General features: G+C 45.8%; 1 protein-coding gene across 8 annotated transcripts; it reads right to left on the minus strand.

Annotated features, from left to right (window-relative positions):
• Nucleotides 1–1,638: 1,638 nt before the first annotated feature.
• ADAMTS13 (ADAM metallopeptidase with thrombospondin type 1 motif 13) lies at nucleotides 1,639–23,024 on the minus strand. Of its 8 annotated transcripts, none has more exons than XM_026860126.1 (30): nucleotides 22,639–23,024; nucleotides 22,238–22,304; nucleotides 21,127–21,410; nucleotides 20,787–20,928; nucleotides 20,292–20,428; nucleotides 19,423–19,506; nucleotides 19,212–19,336; nucleotides 18,297–18,443; nucleotides 17,839–17,973; nucleotides 17,133–17,283; nucleotides 16,372–16,476; nucleotides 15,754–15,905; nucleotides 15,564–15,627; nucleotides 14,897–15,023; nucleotides 14,539–14,687; nucleotides 13,069–13,189; nucleotides 12,263–12,343; nucleotides 11,807–11,988; nucleotides 11,289–11,424; nucleotides 9,441–9,570; nucleotides 8,612–8,801; nucleotides 7,826–7,943; nucleotides 7,338–7,467; nucleotides 6,551–6,730; nucleotides 5,749–5,953; nucleotides 4,950–5,253; nucleotides 4,424–4,570; nucleotides 3,781–3,957; nucleotides 3,247–3,431; nucleotides 1,639–2,957 (listed from the first exon to the last, which is right to left on the minus strand). In XM_026860126.1, exons 1-30 carry the CDS (start codon nucleotides 22,711–22,713, stop codon nucleotides 2,808–2,810), a joined length of 4,380 nt encoding a protein of 1,459 aa, XP_026715927.1. In that variant the 5' UTR covers nucleotides 22,714–23,024; the 3' UTR covers nucleotides 1,639–2,807. The 8 variants fall into 8 exon arrangements, with proteins under 8 accessions (XP_026715927.1, XP_026715926.1, XP_026715932.1 ...); XM_026860125.1 differs by having other exon boundaries at nucleotides 20,292–20,431; XM_026860131.1 differs by having other exon boundaries at nucleotides 20,292–20,431; nucleotides 22,181–22,304; nucleotides 22,639–22,656.
• Between the last annotated feature and the right edge of the window lie 6 nt (nucleotides 23,025–23,030).

Genomic DNA, 23,030 nt, shown 5'->3' on the forward strand with positions numbered 1-23,030 from the left:
GAGACCAGCGAAGGCACAGGCTGGAAAGCAAAGAGGCTTTTGGTGACCACAAAGACCAACCCAGTGCAGCCACGGGGCAGCGGGGCTGAAGCCCAGCAGGCAGGGCTGGCTGCTCCTCACAGCTCTGCCCTGCTAATGGAAGCCACACCAGCGTGATTTTGCTCTCCTGTATTTTGGGCTGTTTTGCAGAGCAGAGGCTGCCCAGAAGAGCCCTTGCCTTGGCTGGCACCTCTAGGCACTGCAGAGCAGCCTGCACAGACAGCACAGGAGGGTGGGTGGAGAGGTCTGACAGCCCAAAGAGGAGCCCAGGATGCAGGGGAGAGGGTTTGTTCCCAGCTCCTCCAGCCAGGTATCCTTTTGCTCCAAGCACTTGGTGTCTCAGCGTGATACTTGCACAACTATTTCACTTGTGTGGAACAACAGAGCATTTCCTTTTACATGGAATCACATACGTGGCACCCTGTGGCACCCTGGGGTTTATTTGCTAAGGAATTACCGCTTTGTCCCAGGATGAACAAAGAGGTCCCAGGAGGCATCCATCTCTGAACAACACAGGGAAAGTTCAGCAAAAAGATGACTTGCAGCACCAAGGCACATGGACAGACAACTAAGCCAGAGGTGAGCCCAGTCTCAGCCACACAGTTCGGGTTCTGCACTAGAGATGGGCAGAAAAGAGCCAAGTCTGGGTCTCTGCCCGCAGCGGCGATGCCAGCGGCCCTGGGAGCTGCCTCCACGTCTGCCTGCGGATTGCATTGTGGGTCCCCCCCTCCAGCAGGCAGGGCTTTGATGTCACTCGCATTAAAAGGCGGGGGGGGCAGAGCCCGCGCTGTACATATTCATAAGCAGGCGCAGACACGGACTCCAGGCCAGGGCTGCGGGGCCGCTCCCCCCGCCTCGCACAATGCCCTTGTCCAGGTGGGCAGCGTGAGCTCAGAGGAAAGGGAAATAAGAATTTTTGCGTGAAGATGCACTTAACGGCCGTTACAAAATCCTGGCCTCGAGACGAGAGGGCAACACACCCCTAAATCTGAAAGGAATCCGGTTCTCTCCCTAGAAAATGGGAGTACAAGTAGGACTTTGCAAGTCAGAGATGTCCCGTTTGGCAAGCTGTTGGTATCCTGACAAATGATACAGGGAAACTGCCTTAATTTTCTTAAAGACAACAGCTGTTTTTTTGGGTTTTTTTGGTTTTTTTTTTTCAAATTAACCTGGAGCATAGAGTCAGTAACCAGAGCTCATCTCTGCAAACCAGGCACTCGGCATAGCTGATCTGCAACAAATAGCAGTGAGACTTGGGATCCAGAGCAGAGTGGGAAGACAGATCCCATCTGCTAAAAGGTTACAAAAAAGGATTAAGAAAAGGATGTCTTTCCATTAACATCTCCTGTTAGACAGGAAATGAAGGCCCAGTGCCTGCATCACCCACGCACTGCAGTGGGATAGCTGATACATCCAGCTCCTCGAGGATCTTGCTTCAAGAATCTAGTTTCTAGCTCTTCCAGGAATGGAACGTAAATCTGGAGGCTGGCAAGCAAAAAACTCCAGGCTTAACCAGCAAAAAACAACTATTAAGAAGACAGAAGAAAATAAGATTTTGCAGTTGTTAAAAGATGACAGAGAATTCAACTGAAAGAAAGCAGAAGCAGGGTTAAAACTGCCCAGGCAGAACCTTTTATTGCATCCAGCATGAAGAGCAAGGGCAGATGTGTCCAGCCAGGCTCCAGGTGCAGAAAAGACCCCTTAAACACTATATTGTGATTTTGAGGAGGATGACAGTTTTGGACCAAAGCATCGTCCACTGTTCAAGATATTAAATAAAAAAACCCTAAAAAAATGCATTTAAATCAAACTCGAGTGAATATTTGTCACTGCTCTAAAATACTTCTTCCTGCTACAACTAGTGTCATGCAGTCTCAACAATCTCTCACTGCACAGTTCCTGTGAGATGGAGATACAAGCAGATGAACAGCACAGCCACTGTTCTTATCTGAGTAAATATGTCTTGGCACCAAACCCATCATTAAGAGTCAGAATTCTTTTATTTTCCCATAGAAAAGAAGTATACCGGTATCACTGTCGGATATATAAAAGTAGAACCACAGAAGAGGTGTCTCAGGAGGGACCTCTGGATGTCATTTAGTCCTCCCAGTTAAAACCAGCTGTCACCAGGACTTGACCAGGTCAGCAGCCCCTCAGTTTAGCCAACTCCTCAAAACAGTGAAGCTCTCTGAGTGACCTCTCCTAGTGTTGTTGCACTGCTGACCTGGGAAAAGAAACTGTCTTGCCCTCACACATCTCTAGTCTTCTTGTGCTAGCAATTCATCCTCATATATACCTTTGCCTTCTTTGTAACATTCCAGAATTTCAATGGGCCTCAGTTTTAAGGGTTTACACCACAGGAGAGTGAACTTATTGGCTAAACCATAATCGTAGCTACTTGTGATATCCAGAGGTTTGTAATGGGACACTGAGCCACTGAGAAATCACTATCCTAAAAGGTCACAGCATATGACAGAAGCAGGATCCTGAGACTTCAGTGTCCAAGTCACTAACTGCAGACATGTAAGCTGCATTAATACCAATCAGCACAAAGAGAAAAATCTGAGGACTATTTGCTAAATATTTGGTAGTTACATGTCTTTTGCATAACCTCTATAAATATTAACTGAGATCCCAAAGGAGTCATCTCAATAGATGGAGAAGTTGCAAAAAGATTAAATGACTTATGTGATCTTGAGCAGTGAAGAGCAATGACTAACTGAACCACAGCCTTTCTCAGTGCGGTGTCCCTGGCCCTTTTATTTGGACTAAATAGCATGATATTCAGCCCAGAAACTGATTCGGTGATCCTTAACATTTTCATGAAATTCAATTTCAGCTTGGCTTCCTGTTGATTGCCAGAAGAATTGTTGTTTCCCATGGAACACCATTGTCTTCATGGTGCTTACGTCACGGACCTGCATGAAGAAAGACCAAACCATTATATCATAGTGGACTACGGGTGAAGTAGCCACAAAATAGTGGGGACTCGCAAATTGATCACTCAGGGGGAAAAGCTGCCCTATACACAGGTTAGAAGAAACACAGTAGATATCAGCAGTCCTCCTTCACATCTACATTTACATAACAGAGATCAGAGTCTGACTCTCTAGGATGTGTGACTGAACTTTGCATCTGGATAGAAATGTCTAATGAGGAGATGGGTCTATTCCCATCCAAATCATCCCCTTTAAGTTTCTGTCTCACCAGGATGTAATTAAAATGTGTTTGGTTGCTGTCATTGTCCAGGTCAATATACATGGCACGGATAGCTATGCGATGTCGGGGAGCCACGTTGATGAAGGTCCGACACACCACTTCTTGCCTTTGATCAGGCAGTTGCACAGGATTCACTATTTCACCTTGGGGACCAAACAGCTGCTTGTCACAGTCTGAGAAGGGGAAAGGGAGCAGAAAAGAAAATGATTGAGAGAAGCGTCCAGCCTCTCCAAGAAAAAAAAAATTCATTTAAATTAAACTCAGGCAGAAAAGTTTCTCTAAGGATTTTCATCTGGGAACCTCCAAGCATCAGCAAACACCTGCAGGGGGCTTGCCTTTAAAACAGAGGTGTAGGCCACAAGTAATATTAATTCCAACACTCCTCAAGGAGTGGCTTCTTAGATGCTAGAAATGAAGCAAGGCTTCCATAAACATTCATAAGCAACTGTGACCTGTGGAACTCTGCAGGCCTTGTCATGGGTGCCTTAATCTAAAGTAAAAGCAAAGCTTTCAGTAAGGTACCTTGGTAATACTTTTTAGTTGCAGCTCTGCTGTTGTACTGAAGAATGACCCCATTTCCTGGCAGCAAAACACGCTGTTTCACAATCAGCGTGTTCGTTCTGGAATTTATCAGTGACAAAGGGAGCTTCCTGCAGCCTGTCCGCCACATCATTCGCCCAGAAAACAGCACTATCTCACCTGGAATGGATGAGCACAGGGACTGGAAACACTTTGACAATAAGTAAAAGGCTGCAACATACTTTATATAGGTCTGGAATCAAGTAATTTCTGCATCTTATCAAAATGTCATGAAAACAGTTAACTAATCTAACTGCACTGATTCCAGCAAGAGGGTATATTACAGAGAGAGTTTCCAACAGGCCAAATACAGCAGCTTCTTTAACCCCACAAAACTTCTTTCATCTTTTATCTATCAACAAAACAGGTAAGAAGCTATTATGTAGGGGGAGGAAAGGCATCATCTTCCTTTAGTCCCACCTGGCCAAGACTTGGTGGGACACAAAAAACTTGCAAAATGGTTTCAGAGATTACACAGGCTTCAAGGTAGCAAGAACCATTCAGGGTACCAAAAGCACATGGGCAAATGAGGTGCAGAGGGCACCGCCAAAGGGGCAGCTAGTCCCCAGCACGCCCCAGGCAGTACCTGCGCTGCAGTTGAGGAAGCTCTCCAGGACAGTGACTGTGATCTCCTCCCCCAGAGGACGTCCGATGGCCACAGCGCAGTCACCGCTCCCTCCACCCGTCATGTTGATGATGCTGGTGGCATTAAGAAAGAGCTTTCCACAGACACCTGTACAGCAGAGACAGGTGAGAAACACATCCAGAAGGAACTACAGCTTCTGAAAAACAGCCTCCATTCCCTCTGTGGCATGACGAACAGACAAGGGCCAACAGTTGTGCCCACCTTCTGGGAGGAGCACAGGAAGAGTCAGCTGCTGCCCCAAGGAGTTCCAGGTCAGAAGAGCTTTGGAAAGCCCAGGGAAGGGAGGCACTGCTCCTAGCTCAGACAACATGGACAGCTCATGGCATGCTGGCAGGAACAGCATGTTGTCCCTCCTAACCAGGAGTATTCACTTCCCTGCTCCTATCCCTGTACAGCAAGAGGGTCACCACAACCCACCTGCAGGCAGTAAGCCCCTATCTCTACCTTTTGGCAGTGTCCTCCTCACCTCCACTGGTCTTTGTCTGCTCCTGAGGCACAGCAGATGGAGGAAGATCCAGGTCCTTGTACCTCGCCTCCTTGGCGGTCGTGGCCGTCGTCAGCGTGGCCGGTGTCACTGTCTGCAGTCCTGCTCCACGGGACCCGGTGTGCAGGGGGTCTGTCTGCTCGGGGCAGGGCCCCGCGGAGCAGCCACGTACCACAATGGCCTTGGGGAAGTGTCTGCAGAAGATGGGGTTCACGTGCTTACGGGTTAGCGGGTTGAGGCAGAAATCCTGCCGTGTCTGAATGCCGTTCCCACACGAAGTTGAACACTGTGGAGGAAGAAATCCACAGGCCTTTATACATCTGTTTCAGTTGGTATTTAGAAATAAACACATTTACTGGTTCAGGCATGATCTGATTTTTGTTCACTGATGCTGTTCTGTCACTTGCCCTTTCAGTGCTCTAGTTTCATCAGCTATAAGATAGCCCACCTCCCAGGGAATCTTCCCAACTCTATCTTTGAATTGCAAAACCACTTCCTAAAAAATCCCAAAAGATCTGCATTCCGGAAGAAAACATGTCAAGGACTGTTTTTAAACTGCAGCCAAAGCCTTAGCTGAGAAAGGTGGGAAGCAGACCTACAGCCACCAAACACAGGGCAGTGGAAAGGAGAGAAAAAAATCCCTAGAAACAGTTCACCATTTCTGTGGGAGGGAAATTACAAGGCAGAAGTGGTACTTCTCCCCTGTATGCTTTAGAGAAGTGAAGGGCTATAAAACAGCTGCACTAGACACCAAATTCTGCATCTGAATGGGAACAAATACCTCTGTCCACTCGCTGAAGCTCCATTCATAAGAGCACATTCGAATGACACAAGGGACACTGTTAAGGGGCTTCTCTGCCACAGGACACAAACGCTCCTCCAGCAAAATCTCCTTGCCTTGGTGAATCTGCACACAGGTGACCAGCTGAACAGCTAAGCCGAGCCCACAGCTGGAGGAACAGGAGCCAGCTGGGGTTACCTTCCACCTGACAGAGGACACAGAGGAGAAAAATTAAGTTAGTGATGAAACCCCACCCTCTACTATCTCTTGCTGTAGAAAATGCACTGCAACTCCCTCATCCTTCCCCCTCACGCTTCTCAGCAGTTTGCTTCACCCCTCCACCTCACACACTTTGCTGCCTATGGTACTCAGAAGGCAGTCTTTGAACCAAGGCTGGGCAGTTTGGAGCAGGTTTGGTGCTGGACCCAAACAGAGGTCATTCACATTTTGCTAGAAGCCCACAGACTCAAAACATACGTTGAGTCTTAGCCTGCATCCATTTCAGTCTTCCCCAGGGTGACATACACAGGCTTAACTTCAAAACCAATCTTATCTCCCTCCAAAACACACACCACTGAACAGTCAGCAACTGACCCAGGGTATTTCATCTTGGGAGTGGCATCCTGTAGTACTTTAAAAAAAGTTCAGATGCCAGTGGTTTTTCAGTCCCACAGCAAATAGGGCAGGGCAAGCTCTGCTCCATTTGCCAGCCCTGAGCCATATCCTAGATCACACCATACATGTTCATGGACAACTGCTCTTCCCCAGTGCACATTCTTGTGGCCCATATGGCCCTTTTGACCTTGGAGGGCACAGCTCCAAATTACACAGCTCCTGCTCCTCTGGGTGAGGCAAACCATCACACTCTGTGTCTGCCACAATCTCTTCTGCCTTCTCCCCCGTCTCCCTTGCACAGTAGAGGACTTTGTGCATCACACCTCCTCCACAGCTTACACTGCATGAGCCCATTTTGTAATGCCACCTGGGAATAACGCAGCCATCAGTGAGTACCACCAGCTGTCACCCGTCTTCACTGGATGTTAAATCCAACCAGCCTATGGAAGTACAACTGGAATTCTGTTAATGCACACACATACACTGGCTCATGTTTGAGAGATCAGCAGCCACCCCACTGAGTGCAGTCTGCAATACCATAAATCCTAAGGAAAGTGCAATCAATTTCCTTCAGTTCTCAGAGCAGCTATTCCAGATTCTTTGAGCATTTATTTCTAGCTACTTTCCCTGATGCTATGTGGAAACTGTACAGCTGGCAAATGTGTCACCACCTTTTGCAGTTATGGATTTGTTCCCACTTCCCCAGGGCAATAAGGGATCAAGAGGTTTCCAGCTTTTCCCTGGACTCAAAGACTTCAATAAGTTCTGCCTGAGAATATACCAGCCCAGGAAAGACTCAGTTTGCTCAGTAGGGATCAGCGCTACTGTTTTTGCAGCTGGCTGGGCTTTCAAAGAATGGGAGAGGAAGATAACATCCTCGGAGTAGCTTGACCCTTACTTTACCATGTCCCTGGAGATAGAGAGAGGAAGGAAAGACCCTCTCACTGGCTCATTGTTCCTGGTAACTGCTTTACCTTGGTGGGCAGGGACTGAGATCGCAGACTTCCACCCTGCTCTCTGGCTTTGGCACTGGATGACAGTTTTCTTCCTGGGTTTCTTCTCTAGTGTCAAAAGCCACACATACATACTGTAGCTGAGTCTTACCTAGAAAGGGAAGCGATCTCAGTGCATGGCATACACGTGAGAGTTGAAAATAAGCCAAGCACTGTCAGTCACATCCGTGTGTACAAAAGAAGCAAACTCTGCCCAAGCTCCAGGCACACTTATTGCACTCATCCCCCCCCAACTCTGAAGCACAGCAGCAGCCAGCCAGCCCTCTAAACTATTCCCTGAGTCAGGCCCCCTTGCCTCTTCCAGACTCAAAAAATTGTGACCACAGCTACACTTGCACTTAGAACTGTAGAGGTGAAAAGACCAGGTCCCTGAGGTTTCTAGGCACTGAGCTCACACCTACGGCCAAATAACATTTCCCTCATTTCCCTGCAGCACTGAAAGATCTCACCTCTCCCACAGGAGACGGAACACTCTCCAGCTAGAGGGCTCCAGACATACACAGTCCGATTTTCCGGTTGGATATGCCCAAGTGACTCCAAAGTCTGAAGTAAGTGTGCATCTTCCACCTCAGAACAGAGCAAAAAGACCCAGACTGACATTGGCACCTGCTTTCTAATCTAATGAAGCTGGGGGATATCTGCTGTCACTGAAGAAAGAGGCACATTTAAGCACTTTTTTGCAGAATATGTAAGTATCAGGAATAGCTAAGGACATCCAACAGCCAAGACCTCTCTTAATTCAAACTACCTGAAGAGAGATACCTGAAACTGGAGATGCCTAAAGCAGTATCTTCCTCATCTGTAAATGTAAGCCTGGCAGTGGATTTGGACCAGTGATCCTGTGCTGAGAAGCCCTCTTCCCTGCTAGCAATCCTCCCCACCATGTCAGAACCTCTCTGTTTACCAGTGAGATTTTTTCCTAGAGGACCAGGGGTTATTTCTGGTTTTGGTTTTGTTGGACTCTGCGAGGAGAAATGAAGAAGGAACACAGTCAAGAGCTGTCCTAAACAAACCAAGACTACGAACTGACGAACCCAGCATATAAATTGAGGGACAGAGCTGTCTAAAGTGGTAGGATGAACCTTTAACTGGGCAGACATCCTTGGTCCTTGGTGTAAAGCACCCTCCCAGACTCCAGTAGTAAGGTGGTGGTTCTTAACAGGTAAGCCTCCTGTGGATCACAAGTGCAAATCTCCCAGTGAGACTCCTGAAATAAGCCAAGCCAGTAAACTCACTTTGTCCCAGCCTAAAGGGCAGACATTAACCACACACGGCACAATGGAGAGGGGTTTTTCTTCTGCTGGGCACAAGCTGTCATCCACAACAGTCTCCAATCCATCGTGAAACTGTACACAGGACAGATTCTGCTGGGCAACTCCAGTTCCACAGACAGCAGAGCACTCACCTATGTGAGACATCTTCCACCTAAATGGGAAGTAGATGCATCACCCTATTTCTCATCTGGATCATGCCACTGATTACAGAAAGGGGTCATACAGGGCATTCAGCTTCTCTATTTCAAGAGCCTTGTCTGGATGTGATTGAGAGGACAACTGCTGGAAATTTAAGTCTTTGCACTGACAGCTCTCTAGCACTAAAACCGTCTAAGCTAAAGAGCTATAGTTCACAGTGTAATCACTTTTTATTAAAAACTACAATGTCTACGAGATCTTGGCAGGCTTGGCTTTTGGTCCTCTTTCCAGTCTAATTAACACAAGGGTCTCCTCCAGAGTAAGATCAAATCTTTGCTGGCACAATCTTGGAAAGGATGTGAGCAGACATCTTCCGGCCATGCCCTCAAAGTATTTTAATTTAGCAGACTACCATAAAATATTGGAAGGACTATCTCCCATTCATTCAGCTGACATCTCAGTTACCTCATGGGACCAGGAAATACAGAACATGGTCTGGGATCCGCTACATCATTGTAATTAGGAAGAAATTACTTCATACCTCTCCTTTTTTTCACCTTGCACTATGCAAATGAGACTGCAGAGACTGGGTTAGCTGTCAGGGAAAGGACAAGCGAAGCAAGAATTTAGCTGAGCTTCCAGGAACACCAACCTGTACAGGCATGGCTCCATGACACAGGGCTTGGGCTCTGAAAGGGGCTGTGGGAGCTCCAGACACCACTGATCCTCTGTTATTTCATTCTTTGTCTGGTCAAAGCACACATGAACCACTGGTCGCATCCCTGGGATACAAAAGGAAAAGCAAAGGAAGTTAGAAAGAAAGTGAACAGTTCACCTCTATTATGCTAGGAAGATGTAGTAATTTTGCTTTATTCAAATCATCTCTGTAGGAAAATGGCATATTTGGAAACACAGACTTTCTACACAAACCCATTCTTGCTGATATAACTTTCCTCAAGAGTTTTGAAGTGACTTTCCAACATGAATACCCCAGAAGATGAGAAGTTTGATGGACAATCCACTGCCAAAATGGAAAGATTACTCTAAACTGGCTGTTTGCAAGAACAAGGACATTAGTCATCATTTGGTCCAAATTACTTCTAATGATGTCTGACTGGTGAGGGACAAGTTGCTGAAAATAAGCTCTAGCAGTCAACCATTTTTAAATGACATTCTGTGGAACTAATAATGTAATATCACCACGCAGCCTCTGTACCCAGACAGCACTGTGCCGATGTCCTCAAAGTGGTCATCAATATCCAAAGCTAGACTAGAGGTACTGGAAGAGAAACTGCAGACTTGCAGTGCCTATGGCATGGAAGAAATGAAATATTCATAAACTACAGCTATAAACAAGATCTTTAACAATACTGAACCTAACAGGTAAAAGCAAGTGAAAATCCAAACTTAAAAAAGTTACAAGCAAAGCTGTAAAGAGTCTGTTTTGCAGTGAATGAGATACCCACAAAGAGCAGCTGGCATTCCTGAATCTCAAAGAGCATGACCCTGAGAAGCAAATGTCAAGACTCAATCAGCAATGTTATCTTTTCACTACCTTCCCTGTTTTCAAATAATGGATATCGGTAAGGAGGGCCTAAGCATGACTTTCAGCAGTCAAGATACAATTTCAGCTTGGATTCTCAACTTCCTGTTATTTTAAGTCCCAGATTTCTCTTTTTTTTGTTTGTTTGTGACTGCATTAGCTGGGAGGTCCTAGAGCTTTCTGAGTCCTTTACTTCAGGTTTTCAGCAATCAGTTCACCCTGGCAATCTGCTGGAGAAAAGGTCTCCAGACATAGTCCTCTCCAACAAGTCCTATAGATTGACTTACACAAGTATTCATTCATGTATTTTCTAAATCTTTGTCATAAAAGTCTAGAGGCTTGCCAGTGTCATCTGTATTATCTGGTTAACGGGATGTCAGACTGTCTACCAGAGTGATCTGTTACAATCTGCATTATGATTTCTTCAGGGAGACAGAAAGGATTAACCATGGCACAGGAATAGAATTCTAAGAAGGAATAACTAGCTCTGAGGCTTTAGTTAGACACTAAATACCACTTTGGTCTCAAACTTTGGATGTTTAGCCAGCTTCAAATGACAATCTTCAATAACTTCGAAAAGTCTGAGAAAATTACTTGGTCTTAAAACCAAAAAAGTTCAGTTAAAACCTATTTAAAAATCCTCCTCACAACCAAACATTTTCACTATTATTCTAATGATTCAGATATTTGCTGATTTGCTAATTTAATTCAAAAGCTGTATCACTCTGCTTTGGCTCAGTTTAACACTGGCAACTGCAGCTCACTTTCAGCAATTTGCTTTTAAATTCAGTTCAGTTGTTTAGTAAGTTCTAATCAAGTATCCATCACTGATGTCACATTTCTTTCAGTCAGCCCAAGAGAGCCCGTGGAGTAAAGATCGGGGAGACTACGAGCCAGCCAAACTAGAAGTCTGCCCAGATCTCCATAAAAAGTAAAGATGGAGTACTGCTGCCTCACCTTCCCCACAGGTCACTGAACAGGGCCCCTGCTGAGGAATCCACATATATGTCAGATTCTCTCTGGGGACAAAGTAGCTGAAGGTGATGTCTGGGTTGGTGGCATTGCCGTATTCTTTTGCATACCTTCGATAGACCTGGTGAAGGAAAAAGCTGTGGTCAATGCACAAATCAACTCAGACTACTTTCTTAGGATAGAGATAAGAGAAGCTAGTCTCCCTTTTTTCCATCTTGCCAGATGCAGAGTACTCACCCTGTGCACAGGGCCCTGAAAAAACATTAAGCCAAGCAAGAAGTTTAACTCAGTATGCTTTTCCCAGCACAACCACCCCCCAGGCCTGCGGGAAGCCTGTAGGCAGCCAACCCTCAATCTCTGCCAAGAACACCAGCACCATCACTCTTAGTGAACACCATCTTCACTGCCCTGGGACACCTGGATTCTACACTGTAGCAGAGCTACACAAACTCACCCTGGCCAGTTCTGACTGGCCCCTTTCCAACTCTGCTATTTTCATTTACCTGTATTTCAACTTCTTCTTGTGTTGGCCCATCCACATGGACTTCCTCCAGGCTTGGCAGGTTGTCCTTGGTGAGAAACACTTTGTATTTGATCTGGCTGTCCTCCAGAACTGACGGATAGGTGACATTCAGTGAGATTTTTCCTTTTCCAGCAACCACATACTCTCCTTTAACCTTCACAGCTAGAGAAGCAGAAGTAGCAGTGAGGTCAAGAGAGATACGATGTCGGCACCAGGATCCCCTGGTGCTGGCAGCTACAGACGGCCCATGTGCTAGAAACCAGTTTGATCTAAGTCAGGCATCCCAAAGAGTGTGTCTTCTACCACTTCTCACTGGAGAGCACCCCACAAACAAATTGCATCATCAAGAACTTTCCTCCCAAATTCCACGGTTTTATTTTTACAATTTTATTTTAGCCCTGCTTGTAGTCCCTCCTCTCCTTTTCATTCAACTCACCCAAATGTGTGAAGAGTGGCCTCCGATTGATAACATGGGCCAAGGTGCTGTTATAAGGCAGGGTCAGAAATGTAACGTACACTGGCAGGATGGAAAGAAAGAAGACATGGTCACCTTCCATTACTGTGCCTCTGTTAAAAAGACCAAGGATTACAGATCAACCCCATGTCACCTTACTAGCACCCTACCCGCTGGAGGACAAACCTTGCAGGCAGCATCAAGGCTTAATTGCAGACAGGCATTATATAGCTAATACAAAAAAATTAAAGATACAACAGTGACCACTAGCAGACTAAATTCACACTGACCTTAGCTCTATCTATCAGCTTGGGTTGAACACAGTGATGGTGAATACAGCAGAAAAAAAATGAACTGAATTCTGTGTCCTGTTCTCATCTTTCTTTGGTTCTTTTTACATTCTCTGCTAATATCTATATGTGATACTGCAAAAGCCAGATCAGTTCCCAAATGGATGTTTAACATCTCAGGAAGCATCTGAAACAGCCCCCAGCTTCCAGTAATTTGCTTGACTTCCCAAATGGCTGCATTTCTGAACCACGTCCAGAGAAGAATTATGACCCAAAAAGTCACTCTGCCTACACAACAGCTACCTCCCTGCTACAGATCTTAGCCGTCTTCTCTGTTGACTACCCAAACTCTACTGCCATATCCTCCATAAAAATAAAATCCAGCAGATGCAGAAACAAGAAGTCACATACAGAAGATTATCAACACTGAATATGCACACAAATATGCAGCACACAAAAAGTACCGTAATGTTGAGCCTGAGGGTGAGGACCACACACCTTTAGCTTTTCCTTCCGTGTAAGATCCACTCACTTCCGTGCAAGTTGTATTATCACCCCCACAGACCCTGCAAGAGTCCATTATCTTCTTGGAGTCCATCTGGCCATCACACCCAAATGCCTGAGCAAAGGGGAGAGTCTGTCAAGACTTGTTTATTCTGAGAAGAAAACAAGCAAATGAAGGCAACGTTGCCTGAATCCTTGAAACTGCTGTTTCATTTGTAATTCAAATTTAAGATGACAATGTAGACAAAGATGCATTTGTGCCTAGCTGTACTACTGAACAGAGTATGCAAAGGCAGAGATTGGAAAGTCTTAGCTGAGAGTACAAGAAGTTTCGTTAACTGTGACATTTTCTTTCCCATAAGAAGCAGCCCAGAAAGATTTCTCCTGTGACCTAAACCAAAGGCTCTGCACTCCCTCTCTTCTACAAACTCCTTCTGGAAGGGGGGGACCCCAACAAACCCACTGAGGAGAACAGTAAACATGAATGGCAGCTTCTAAAGGAATCTTTAGCTCCTCAAACCTAGCTCACGTCCTTCAGCCTGTCCTTCAATCCCATGGAGGTCAGAAAAGAGATTCTATCCTCATTCCCACGAACAAGACTAATTTACACAGAGCTACAGCAGGATCTCAGCAGGCTTAGCAGCAAAACATGTGCAACTGCTGAATTTATGCTAGAGGCACTGATCCCAGGTTTTGGGACGTACACATTTATCACTGTTGCCAATAGAACAGCAGAAATCAGACTAGGTTATGTCAACACCCTCTGCTGTTCATTCCGTGGAATTGCATGACAAAACATTGTGAAGACGAGGATAATGAGAAAAACATAAAATGTTGAAAATGTATTCTGGGAATGTAAAGAAACAACAGAAAACATACAACCGGGTCAGCATTGAACAGTTAGTAAAATGCAGACAGCGCGGGGGAGTTATATTCAAGTTCATCATGAAAGAATGCTTTTCTCATGTCCAATCCAGGAGAAAAAAAAAAGAGAAAAAGTTATACATCCGTTTTGATTAGTGATACTGCAACAATCAATTTGTCGAGTTACGATTCCCAGGTTTTACTCCTTATTTTGCCACTGACTCGGTATGTTCAAATCATGGGCCTTTTCTCCAACGGAGTCAGCATTTTCTAGGGCTATTTATACCACGCAAAGGAACAGCTAATGATGTCTCCTCAACCAACTCATAAACCAATTGCTTCTTGGATTAGGGATGAATAGCTTTATGTACTTACTGCATAATTAGCAGCATGTCTTATCTAGAGGGCATTGGCATCGGACGCACAGACAGAACAGTAGATTTGTTGGACTCCAGCCAATAAGCCAAGAACAAAACTCTCTTCTTTTGAAAAGAGCTCGCTCCGTTGTTTGGGACACTGTGGGGTTTTTTTCCCTGCTCCTAGGAGACTCCTTTGGTGCAGAATACATCAGAGGTTCACCTGGATTCCCCAGTCACTTACTCTGCAGCTTCCCATTACACACAGATTGAAAGCCCCGTGGTGTTCATAGTCATCCTGCTCACATCTGGTTCCATCTATGAAACTGTCTTCGCGGCTCACCATGAACTCGCTTTCAAGGGCCCTGCACATGTGCTTGCAGAGCATGTCCCCTGGAGGAGGCAGACAGAAGAAAGGAGTTACTCTCTCAGAAAGGCACATGGCTGACCATCAAGCAACGGCAAGGACTCAAAAGGATCCAACAGAAAGAGCATCCAGGTTCTGTGTGAAAACTAAAACAAAAAAACGGCGTTTTCACTACAGACCAGTCCACGAGCACTCCCCTTCACAAAGAAATCACAGTTTCTCAGTCCTTCCTTACCTTTGGCAAAGCCAACAGCAGAAGTCCAGGTATAAAAGGATGGTGCTTCTACAGTGAGATACAGTGGCTTTACATTTGTAGCTGCACATTGTTCAGCCATAAAGTCCTGCTGGGTCATCAAACAGGCCTACGTGCCAGAGAGAATTGTATGGGTAATGAAAGGAGGTTATTGAGCACGGAATCCCAAGCAACATTTTACCCACTAGCTAGAGGCAGAAAGCAGTGGCTGGTAAGTAAAACACCAAAACAACTGCAAATAAAGAAAACCACTTTAAAGAGAGTCTGTGGGATATGCAGAGAATTGTGTTTGGAAGCTGGTATCTTTGCTATTTATACAAAATAAATGGATAAGGAAAATAGGAACAACATAAGAGTGTCTCTCTGAAGAAAACTATCATTGAGTCACTGTTTTCTCAGCATCTGTCCTGCTATGAAGGCATAGGGAAAATGCTTCATTGCACGTGAACAGTGCTATTAAATAATACTGCTGTCTTCAGACAGAGTGGAACAAATACCTCTGCTGTTGTCAGACAGATGGAGGCCGTATGCCAGATCTTTAGTTCTTCTTCCCAGAGCAGTCAGCTGTGAGAAGTACAGTCCCAAACCATACAGCTCTCCAAGAGTTAAATGGCGTTTAGAAAAAAGGGCAGAAGATGAACTCCACTACCTGAGTGTTGCACATCTCCACTTGGATGCTGGCACCACGGCATTCCTGCCCCCCAAAAGCAGGCCTGGAAATAACAGGAGAAGAACTCCTCAGCAGAAGCAGGTTTGTCCCAAGCAAAGTGCAAGACTCAGAACCCGTGGCCCTGACTCAACCAAGAGGCCCTGCAAACTCCCCAGCTCCCACCTCTTACCTGGGGTTGTTGCAGAACCGTTGCCTTTTCACAACTCCACCTCCGCAGGTGCGGGAGCAGGAGGAGAAGGGGCTCCAGACCGACCACTGCCCATGGACCACAGCCATGGGGTTCAGTTCTTCCAGAGAGCTGCACTGGCCCTTGAAGCACCACTAAGACCAAGAATATAGAAAATTGGCAGCAGCACCACAGTGAACCCAGGAGGGCTGGGATCTACAAGGGTGGCCTAAGTCTCCATCTCTTTTCCATCTCTTAGAGAATCCCAAAATGAATGAGGCACCTTCTTACAAGAGCCTAGAAGGGCCCTGTTCCTAATTATGGTCTAACATGAGGTTGGGATTAAAACAAATAGCTGATAGGTCATCTCAAGCAGAAAGCAAAGCTTTTGAGGAGAGCTCAGATATCAGGCTACAGAACTGCAAAGCAACTCCAGAGATACAGATGAGAGGGAAACATCAAGATCAGCTGGTACCAGTTTGTGACTGGAGTGTCTGGCCTTAGCTCCCTGGCCAAGGGGCCCTGAGTGCCACGTACCTTCCAGCCACCGACAATGTCTTGCTGCCTAACGAGCTCCGTGGAACCCACACCCACTTCTGATCATCAGCTTCCTTTCCTTACCTTATTGATTCCACACTCAGTACCATCCAAGAGGGGAACAAGAAGCCGAGTACAGCTGGATTTGTCTCCTGGTTGTACGTGGCATGAGAGAACTTCACATATGTCCTGGTGTGACAAGAAAATCAGGGGGTTCAGGGAGTTGCTTAGGCTCATCAACACAGCAGTCCCAAAAGCTGCTTCATTTAAATGGTGCATGTCCCAGATGTCTGGTTTCCCCACAGCTATTCAACAGTGTAGACAAGTCCCTTCATTTCTCCTGCTACTGGGCAAAAGTTGTGGGCATGTCAGAAGATTATCACTTCCAGCTCTAATGCTAAAAGATGTACAACTAAAGCAATTAAAGTTTCAGCCACCTTAGTGCTTCCTCATTAACAAAACATGTCCAGCAGCTATGAGCCATGCTGCATTTCTCAGACACGGGGAGTTGAGCAAAGGTGGGAAGCTGAAGGAACCCAATGAACAAGAGCTCCCCAAGACAGGACCCTGAGTAGGTGTACCCAGCACTAGCACTGCCAGGCCCCTGTTTGGAGAGAGGCTCTGGGTACTGTGCAAAAGGACACTTATCTGGATGAATGGGGTCATGGAGAGAAGAGAAGCACTCTAAAAGCCTTTAAAGGTTTATTCTTTGTCAAGAAATCTGTGGCAGGAACACACTTTCCCTCCCTTTATAATAAAAATGTGCCCAGCTCCCTCTCTACTGAATCTTGGCTCCAGAACATTTCCCTGTTGCCCCTAGCAAGACAGACAAACTTTCTACCTACAACATTGCTGTCAGCAAAGGTGCATGCTGTGGCAACACTCCCAAAGGCTATTTTACATTGTTCATCTGCTCCATAGTACAAGCCAGGCTTCCATCCAGGGATGCTGCCGTCCATGTCCGGCAGGTCATTCAAGCAGTTTGTTTGGCCTGTGCTGATGGAGACATAAGAAATATCACTTTCCCAGCTGTGGGCAGTAAGGACAATGACATGTTTGCAAACTTCTGCTGAGTTTCATTCTGGGAGTTGGCTGTTGCTTTCCCAGACAACACATGCTTACTGTGGGCTGTGATGGATTTAACTGCAGCAGCTGCCTGGAGATGCTCACAGTTCCCTGCTGCTGAAGTTACAACAGAAACCCATTCCTGTTCTTCACCCAGCCAGCTCACAGCCCACAATGCTTGTTTAAACCTAGATGCTCTGACATTTTAAATAAAAATTCCAGGCTGAGCTAGTGTCTGAGAAGTCCAACACAGCCCAGGCATGTTAGTCACTAACCAACGTAATTTCCAGCTACTTGAACCAAAAACCGGGTTTAACCTCAGCAACAGACACAAGTGATAAGAAATAAACAAACCTCAAGCTTTTCACAGTTCCTCGTTTTCCGAGAATGTCCTATTTTATTCCTTGTCTTTCCCTGCCCTCTCCTAAGCTCCCAGCATGGGGTAACACTCCCACAGGGGCACACAGAGCTCAACCATTCCCTTACCTGACAAAGGCCAGGAACTCTTCTCGGCTGCACTGTGACCAGGAGAGGTCGATGCTGTTGTGGTTTCCTGCTGAACCCATGATGTAACCGCTCCTGCTGCACCGATTCCCCTCACCATCATGGGGGATTCCAAGACTGTAACAGAAGAAGCACAGTGCCCTGAGGAGAAGAAACCCAGAGGCTGGGTTACGTCTCTATTCTCTAAGAAAGGGCTGAGCTCCCTCTGCAGCTTTTCCTTCTACTGTTGTCACAAAGGTTTTCTCTCCTCTTTGCAGCTTCTAATTGTCACACAGCATGCAGGAATACAAGAAATGCAAGGAACTCCTTCCAGAAGTTTTGAATAATCTAAAGGAAATCCCCTGTTATGCCAAAAAATCCTTTCTTCTGAATTCTTTGAACTGGGGGATGTTTCTACCTGAATAAAAGATACTGGGCTGCCCTGGGGCTTTCCTACTGACCTGTGCCCAATCTCATGAGCTATGGTGACTCCCAGGTCAAAGCCAGTGTCCTGGGTGATAACACAGCTCCAGAAGGAGGAACAGACTCCACCTAACTGAGTCACTCCACGTAGCTCCTTGTTCCCATCAGGTAACTCCAGGTCAAACCTAACAAGTAAGAGAGACAGATACAGAAGAAAGCAAAGAACCATTGAAGCCAACAAAGTCAGGTCTACACATTCAACTGAATTTATTGGCACTTTCCTGATCTAACTTTGCCAGCTAACATTTCTTTTGACACATGGAACTCCCTGGGGCAAGATGGTAGCAGTAGGGTCCCGTGAGTTCTCACCGTTCAAAATCTGTGGTGATCCTACATTAAAAAAATCTCACTGTCCTCAGACAAGCAGAACAGACTAAAATGACCCAATCCTATTTGCAAAAGACAGAGCAGGATCATCATCTCTTTGAAGAAAGAGCACGAAAACAAAGCCATTACACTCAAGAAAAGTTTTTGTCTTTGACAAATTTAGCCAGGGCAATTTAGAGCAAGGAGCCCGAAAGTCAGACAAAATGTCTGAGTCAGAGAAGCACCAGAAATCTTCCATATAACACACCAGTGGGTTTTCACTTCCAGTTACTGCTTGACTTTTCTGCCCACAAAAAGCTGCAGTGGGTTTGGCTGTGCTGCTCTGGAAGCACACAATGTCTGCTCAAGGCTGGCTGGTCAGAGCTTGGGGAATATTCTAGTTTCTCCAGAAACTGAAGAAACAGCACCTGACTAACTGCATTATGCTAAGGGCAGGAGAATCAACCCATTTCCAAAGACTCTGTGATGCCCAGCTGCTGGAAGACCCAGTGCAAATTACTCCACTAACAACTGGACACCATCAGCTCTGTCTCCAATCCCCTCCCAGGCCAGGGGAGCTGCAGTACCTGGTGATGTAGAGGACAATATCAGCATGTTGGGGGTCAGAGTCATTCTGGGGGTTGACCTTCTTGCTCCACTCACAAACGCTAATCAACGAGGAGGTGATATTTGTTGTGATGTTTACCTCTGCCTAGAGTGAAGGCACATGTTTGCACATTTCATACAGCTTTTAGCAGCCTCTTGGACAACGCTTGAAGAAGAGTGCTCCCTGCTTACCTCTGGTTCTCTCAAAACAAGTATTTGCATCAGATGAACCCTGAAATGAGCACCCAGTGAAGCATCTCTCAGCAGCTCTGCCCCCTGTTAAAAGATAGAAAGGATTCAATAAAGAAGGCACCTGGGTGACTCCCACTACCTGTTCCCAATAACAGGGCTGCATTCACTACAAAGGTAACACACCTGGTAACCAGAAGGGGCAACTATAAAATCATCAGGAAGTACAACATTAAAGTATGCACTACAAATGTAAATAAATCTGTCAACACATGAGAACCGTTGTTAGACTTGTCAGAATCTCTGCAGCAGAGGAGAATCTGCATGAAAAACAGTTTCATAGGGTAGGAGAGTGAATGCTAAAGACTTTTTTTCAATATACACGCAGGAAATGCATAAACAAATTCTTAGTAATAGCAAAAGAAGACTTTTAGAGAAATCCTGTAATAGAAGTAAAACACTGAAATGTAAAATGTGAGATTAATTCAGTGGATCTTGTTCAATCTCACTGAAAGTAACAGCAGGGACTGGATCAAGGCTCTGGGGATAAAACTCTTGCTACTGTATCCGACATACAACGATGTTAGTAGTGAAAATAAGAGCTACGTTTTCTACAGAGGCATTAAGACTACACCCCCAAAGCTTCTAACAGCCAGTTTTCTTTGTGCAGCTCCTTGTACAAAGGAAAGCTTCCCACACAGTGCCAGGGGAAGCACAGAGGAACACCCTGCACGTAAGCAGTGCTCTGCACTAGGAGCAGGTAACCACAAACACCTCTGAAAGTGCACTCACAGAGGTCTGTCTGCTTGTGACACAGCCTCTGACACTGAGCTCCTGCACTGGGACCAGAATCCAAACAGAAATCTACTCACAATGTTCAGGTTGGCAAGAATATATCGCTCTGTGTCCTCTTTGTGGTACGAGTAAACATCTGGACCTGCGACAACCATCAGCTCCAGATGTTTGACAGCTCCCTCAGCCCTCTTCTGCAGGCGAGAAGGAAACCGCCCTGCTGAGGAGCACAGGGAGTTTAAAATGCGAGACAGTATAAAAGGTTCTACAGATCCACTCCCTTTTCCTGACAGACTACAATAATACAGCTGGAAGACCACTTCTCCAGTTGCTTTTTCATGTTTCCCACTTCTGTTGGTTTCTTTCACCCACCAGCATCCTTAAAAACACACCCATGCTATCAGAATAACAAATACCTGAATGAAAGGACACAAGTTACACCTCAGTGAGGTGAGAAACATACTCGAGTATACTCATATATTTGTAGATACAAACTGTTCCTCTGAGCTCATGCAAGCAATCCCAATTCCAAGAGACAGCTTTTCCAAGCAGGGTTTCTTCTCCATGCACATTACCTCTTGCTGTAATTGCCTCTCTTGCAGCACTTCTGAAGAGAATGTGGGGTCTGGAGAAGCCAAGGTCCTTCAGCAAGGCCACATCTTTGCTTCTGACAGGCCTGATATGAATCTTCTCCTTATCTGCAATGACGACTCCTTGCTAAAGGAGGTGAAATTCCATCTCTGAGTTATTCCAAATACATTTGCTATTAATGGAGAACTGTGTGCCATATCCTTCCTGTTTCTCCTTGTAATGCTCAGATTTATTGAATAGATGGTTCACACATGTTTGGTTCATCAAGCTGCAAACCCACAAAGGCTGTAAAAGCTTCTAAGAATAAGTTCAGTGGATACTCACCAGTTGCCCCTCACAGTAAGTGACTCTACACCTAGCCCCAGGAGGTTGAAGTGGATTTCCACCTGCAAAGCAGTTGCCTGAGAATCTCTTCAGTAAGCTAAAGGAAGAGTTCACCACTTGCTTGCTCACAAAGGAAGAGGAAAAGAGAGCATGGTCCTCTAAAAATTCAAAGGCATAGAGTTCTCCCCAGGCCTCAATGGAGCAATGTTGAATGTGACAGGACATCAGCCGGATCTGTTCTTCTTTACAAGGGCAACTTGGCTCAGCAACAACAAACTCAGGTACTGAAAGAAATGAAGCAAGACCAGGACAAGGGGAACAGTTCTGAGAAACAATGACACACAGAAAAAAAATGTAATGATCTATCTCTCTAGGAAAAAATACTCTCCAAATTACAACTGTGGCCTTGCAGAGTTGTGTCAGCAGTCAAGGAACTTGGGTGCTCTCATGTATTCCAAAGTGAGGATAATCTGATTGTGAACAGACAACAGCTCTGAAACTGGCTCCCAGTTTATCAGCACTTTAGCTCTCTCGATGAAGACAACAGTTCATTTAACAAAGTCTGAGAGAGTTTTACTTCCTCAGATATGAAGTATTACTGAGAATTATCATAATCCAGAGAGAGACGCTGTGCTGAACACTAGGTGAACTCACAAGCAGACAATATCCTTGCTCTAAGGATCTGAGAATTTAAAACGTATCTTTATTCTGAACTACCATCAATCCAGATCCGGAATACTAGTCTCTCCACATGTTTATTTTCAAAAAATCATCAAGTGCATTTAAAGCTATTCTCAGTCTAAAGCTTCCCACTCAGAAGACCTAGATCTGTTAATCTCATAGAAGAATACCAATAGAGAGAACGAGGACCGCAGGAGAAATGTGCAAAAAGATTTATCATATCTCCTTCGGCAGATTTCAAATGCTGACCCAGTTCTTCAACCGCTTTCACACTGAAACACGGACTGTCTCACTGAGTAATGCGACTCAGAAATGCTAAATGCTTGTCAGATCAGGGTTCGTTAATAAGTGTTCTTAGCGTTATCAAACGTACAGGATTAGAAATAAACTGACAGACATGTTCCAAAATCAAGGAAGGAGCCCTGCATACCATCAGACGCTGAGCTGGTTCCAAAATAAGAGAAAACATCTTCCGTATCCAAAGCGCCGAGAAATTTCTGCAAGAAGAAGAATAGCTTTACATACTTTTTAAGAAAAACAAATGGATACAAGACTATCACTTCACTGAACCTAACCTGGAGGGAACGCCAGCGAACAACTCAACAAGTACCGATGCCAAGTTCTCATGGCTTTATTTTGCACTAAGCATGGGCTGCACAACAGCCACCCAGAGGAAACAGCTTTATCTTCTTGATTAGCGAGTTTTGATGGGTTTTGGCTTAGAACACGTTGTGTTGTCTCTTCTCCTTTTTTATTTTTTCTTTTTTTTTTTTTCCTAGAAATAAAAAAAAAGCCTTCCTGGAAACTGCATTTTCTGGAGGTCAAACTCACCTCTTGGAAAGCCGGCGGCCAGCAGAACCCCAAGGGGAGCATCACGAGCGCCCGGATCGTCAAGCTGACGATCATGCTGGAGGAGTCGCAACCAGCCCCGCGGAGTCCGCGCCGGCCCAGGGGGGATTAAGGCGAAGTTTGGCCCAAGGCATCACGTGGAGCGGAAGGGAAGAGTGCAGGGTTTAAACAAACAGGGGAGCTGAGCCTCTGCAGAGAGGGGCGGCCGGGGGGAACGGCCTGCAGCCCGAGGCTTTACAGGAACAGCTGGAGGGAGGGTTTGCGCAATGTTTGCAGCTTGACTGCAGCCCAAGCGCGCGGCGATCACGACCTCGGAGCCGGTTTTCGCAGCCAAACACCCCAGGGGCGATCCGCGGGGGGGAAGAGGGGGCTCT

The sequence above is a fragment of the Athene cunicularia genome, assembly GCF_003259725.1.
Source record: "Athene cunicularia isolate RWA chromosome 17 unlocalized genomic scaffold, athCun1 chr17_part1, whole genome shotgun sequence".
Classification (NCBI taxonomy): Eukaryota; Metazoa; Chordata; class Aves; order Strigiformes; family Strigidae; genus Athene; species Athene cunicularia.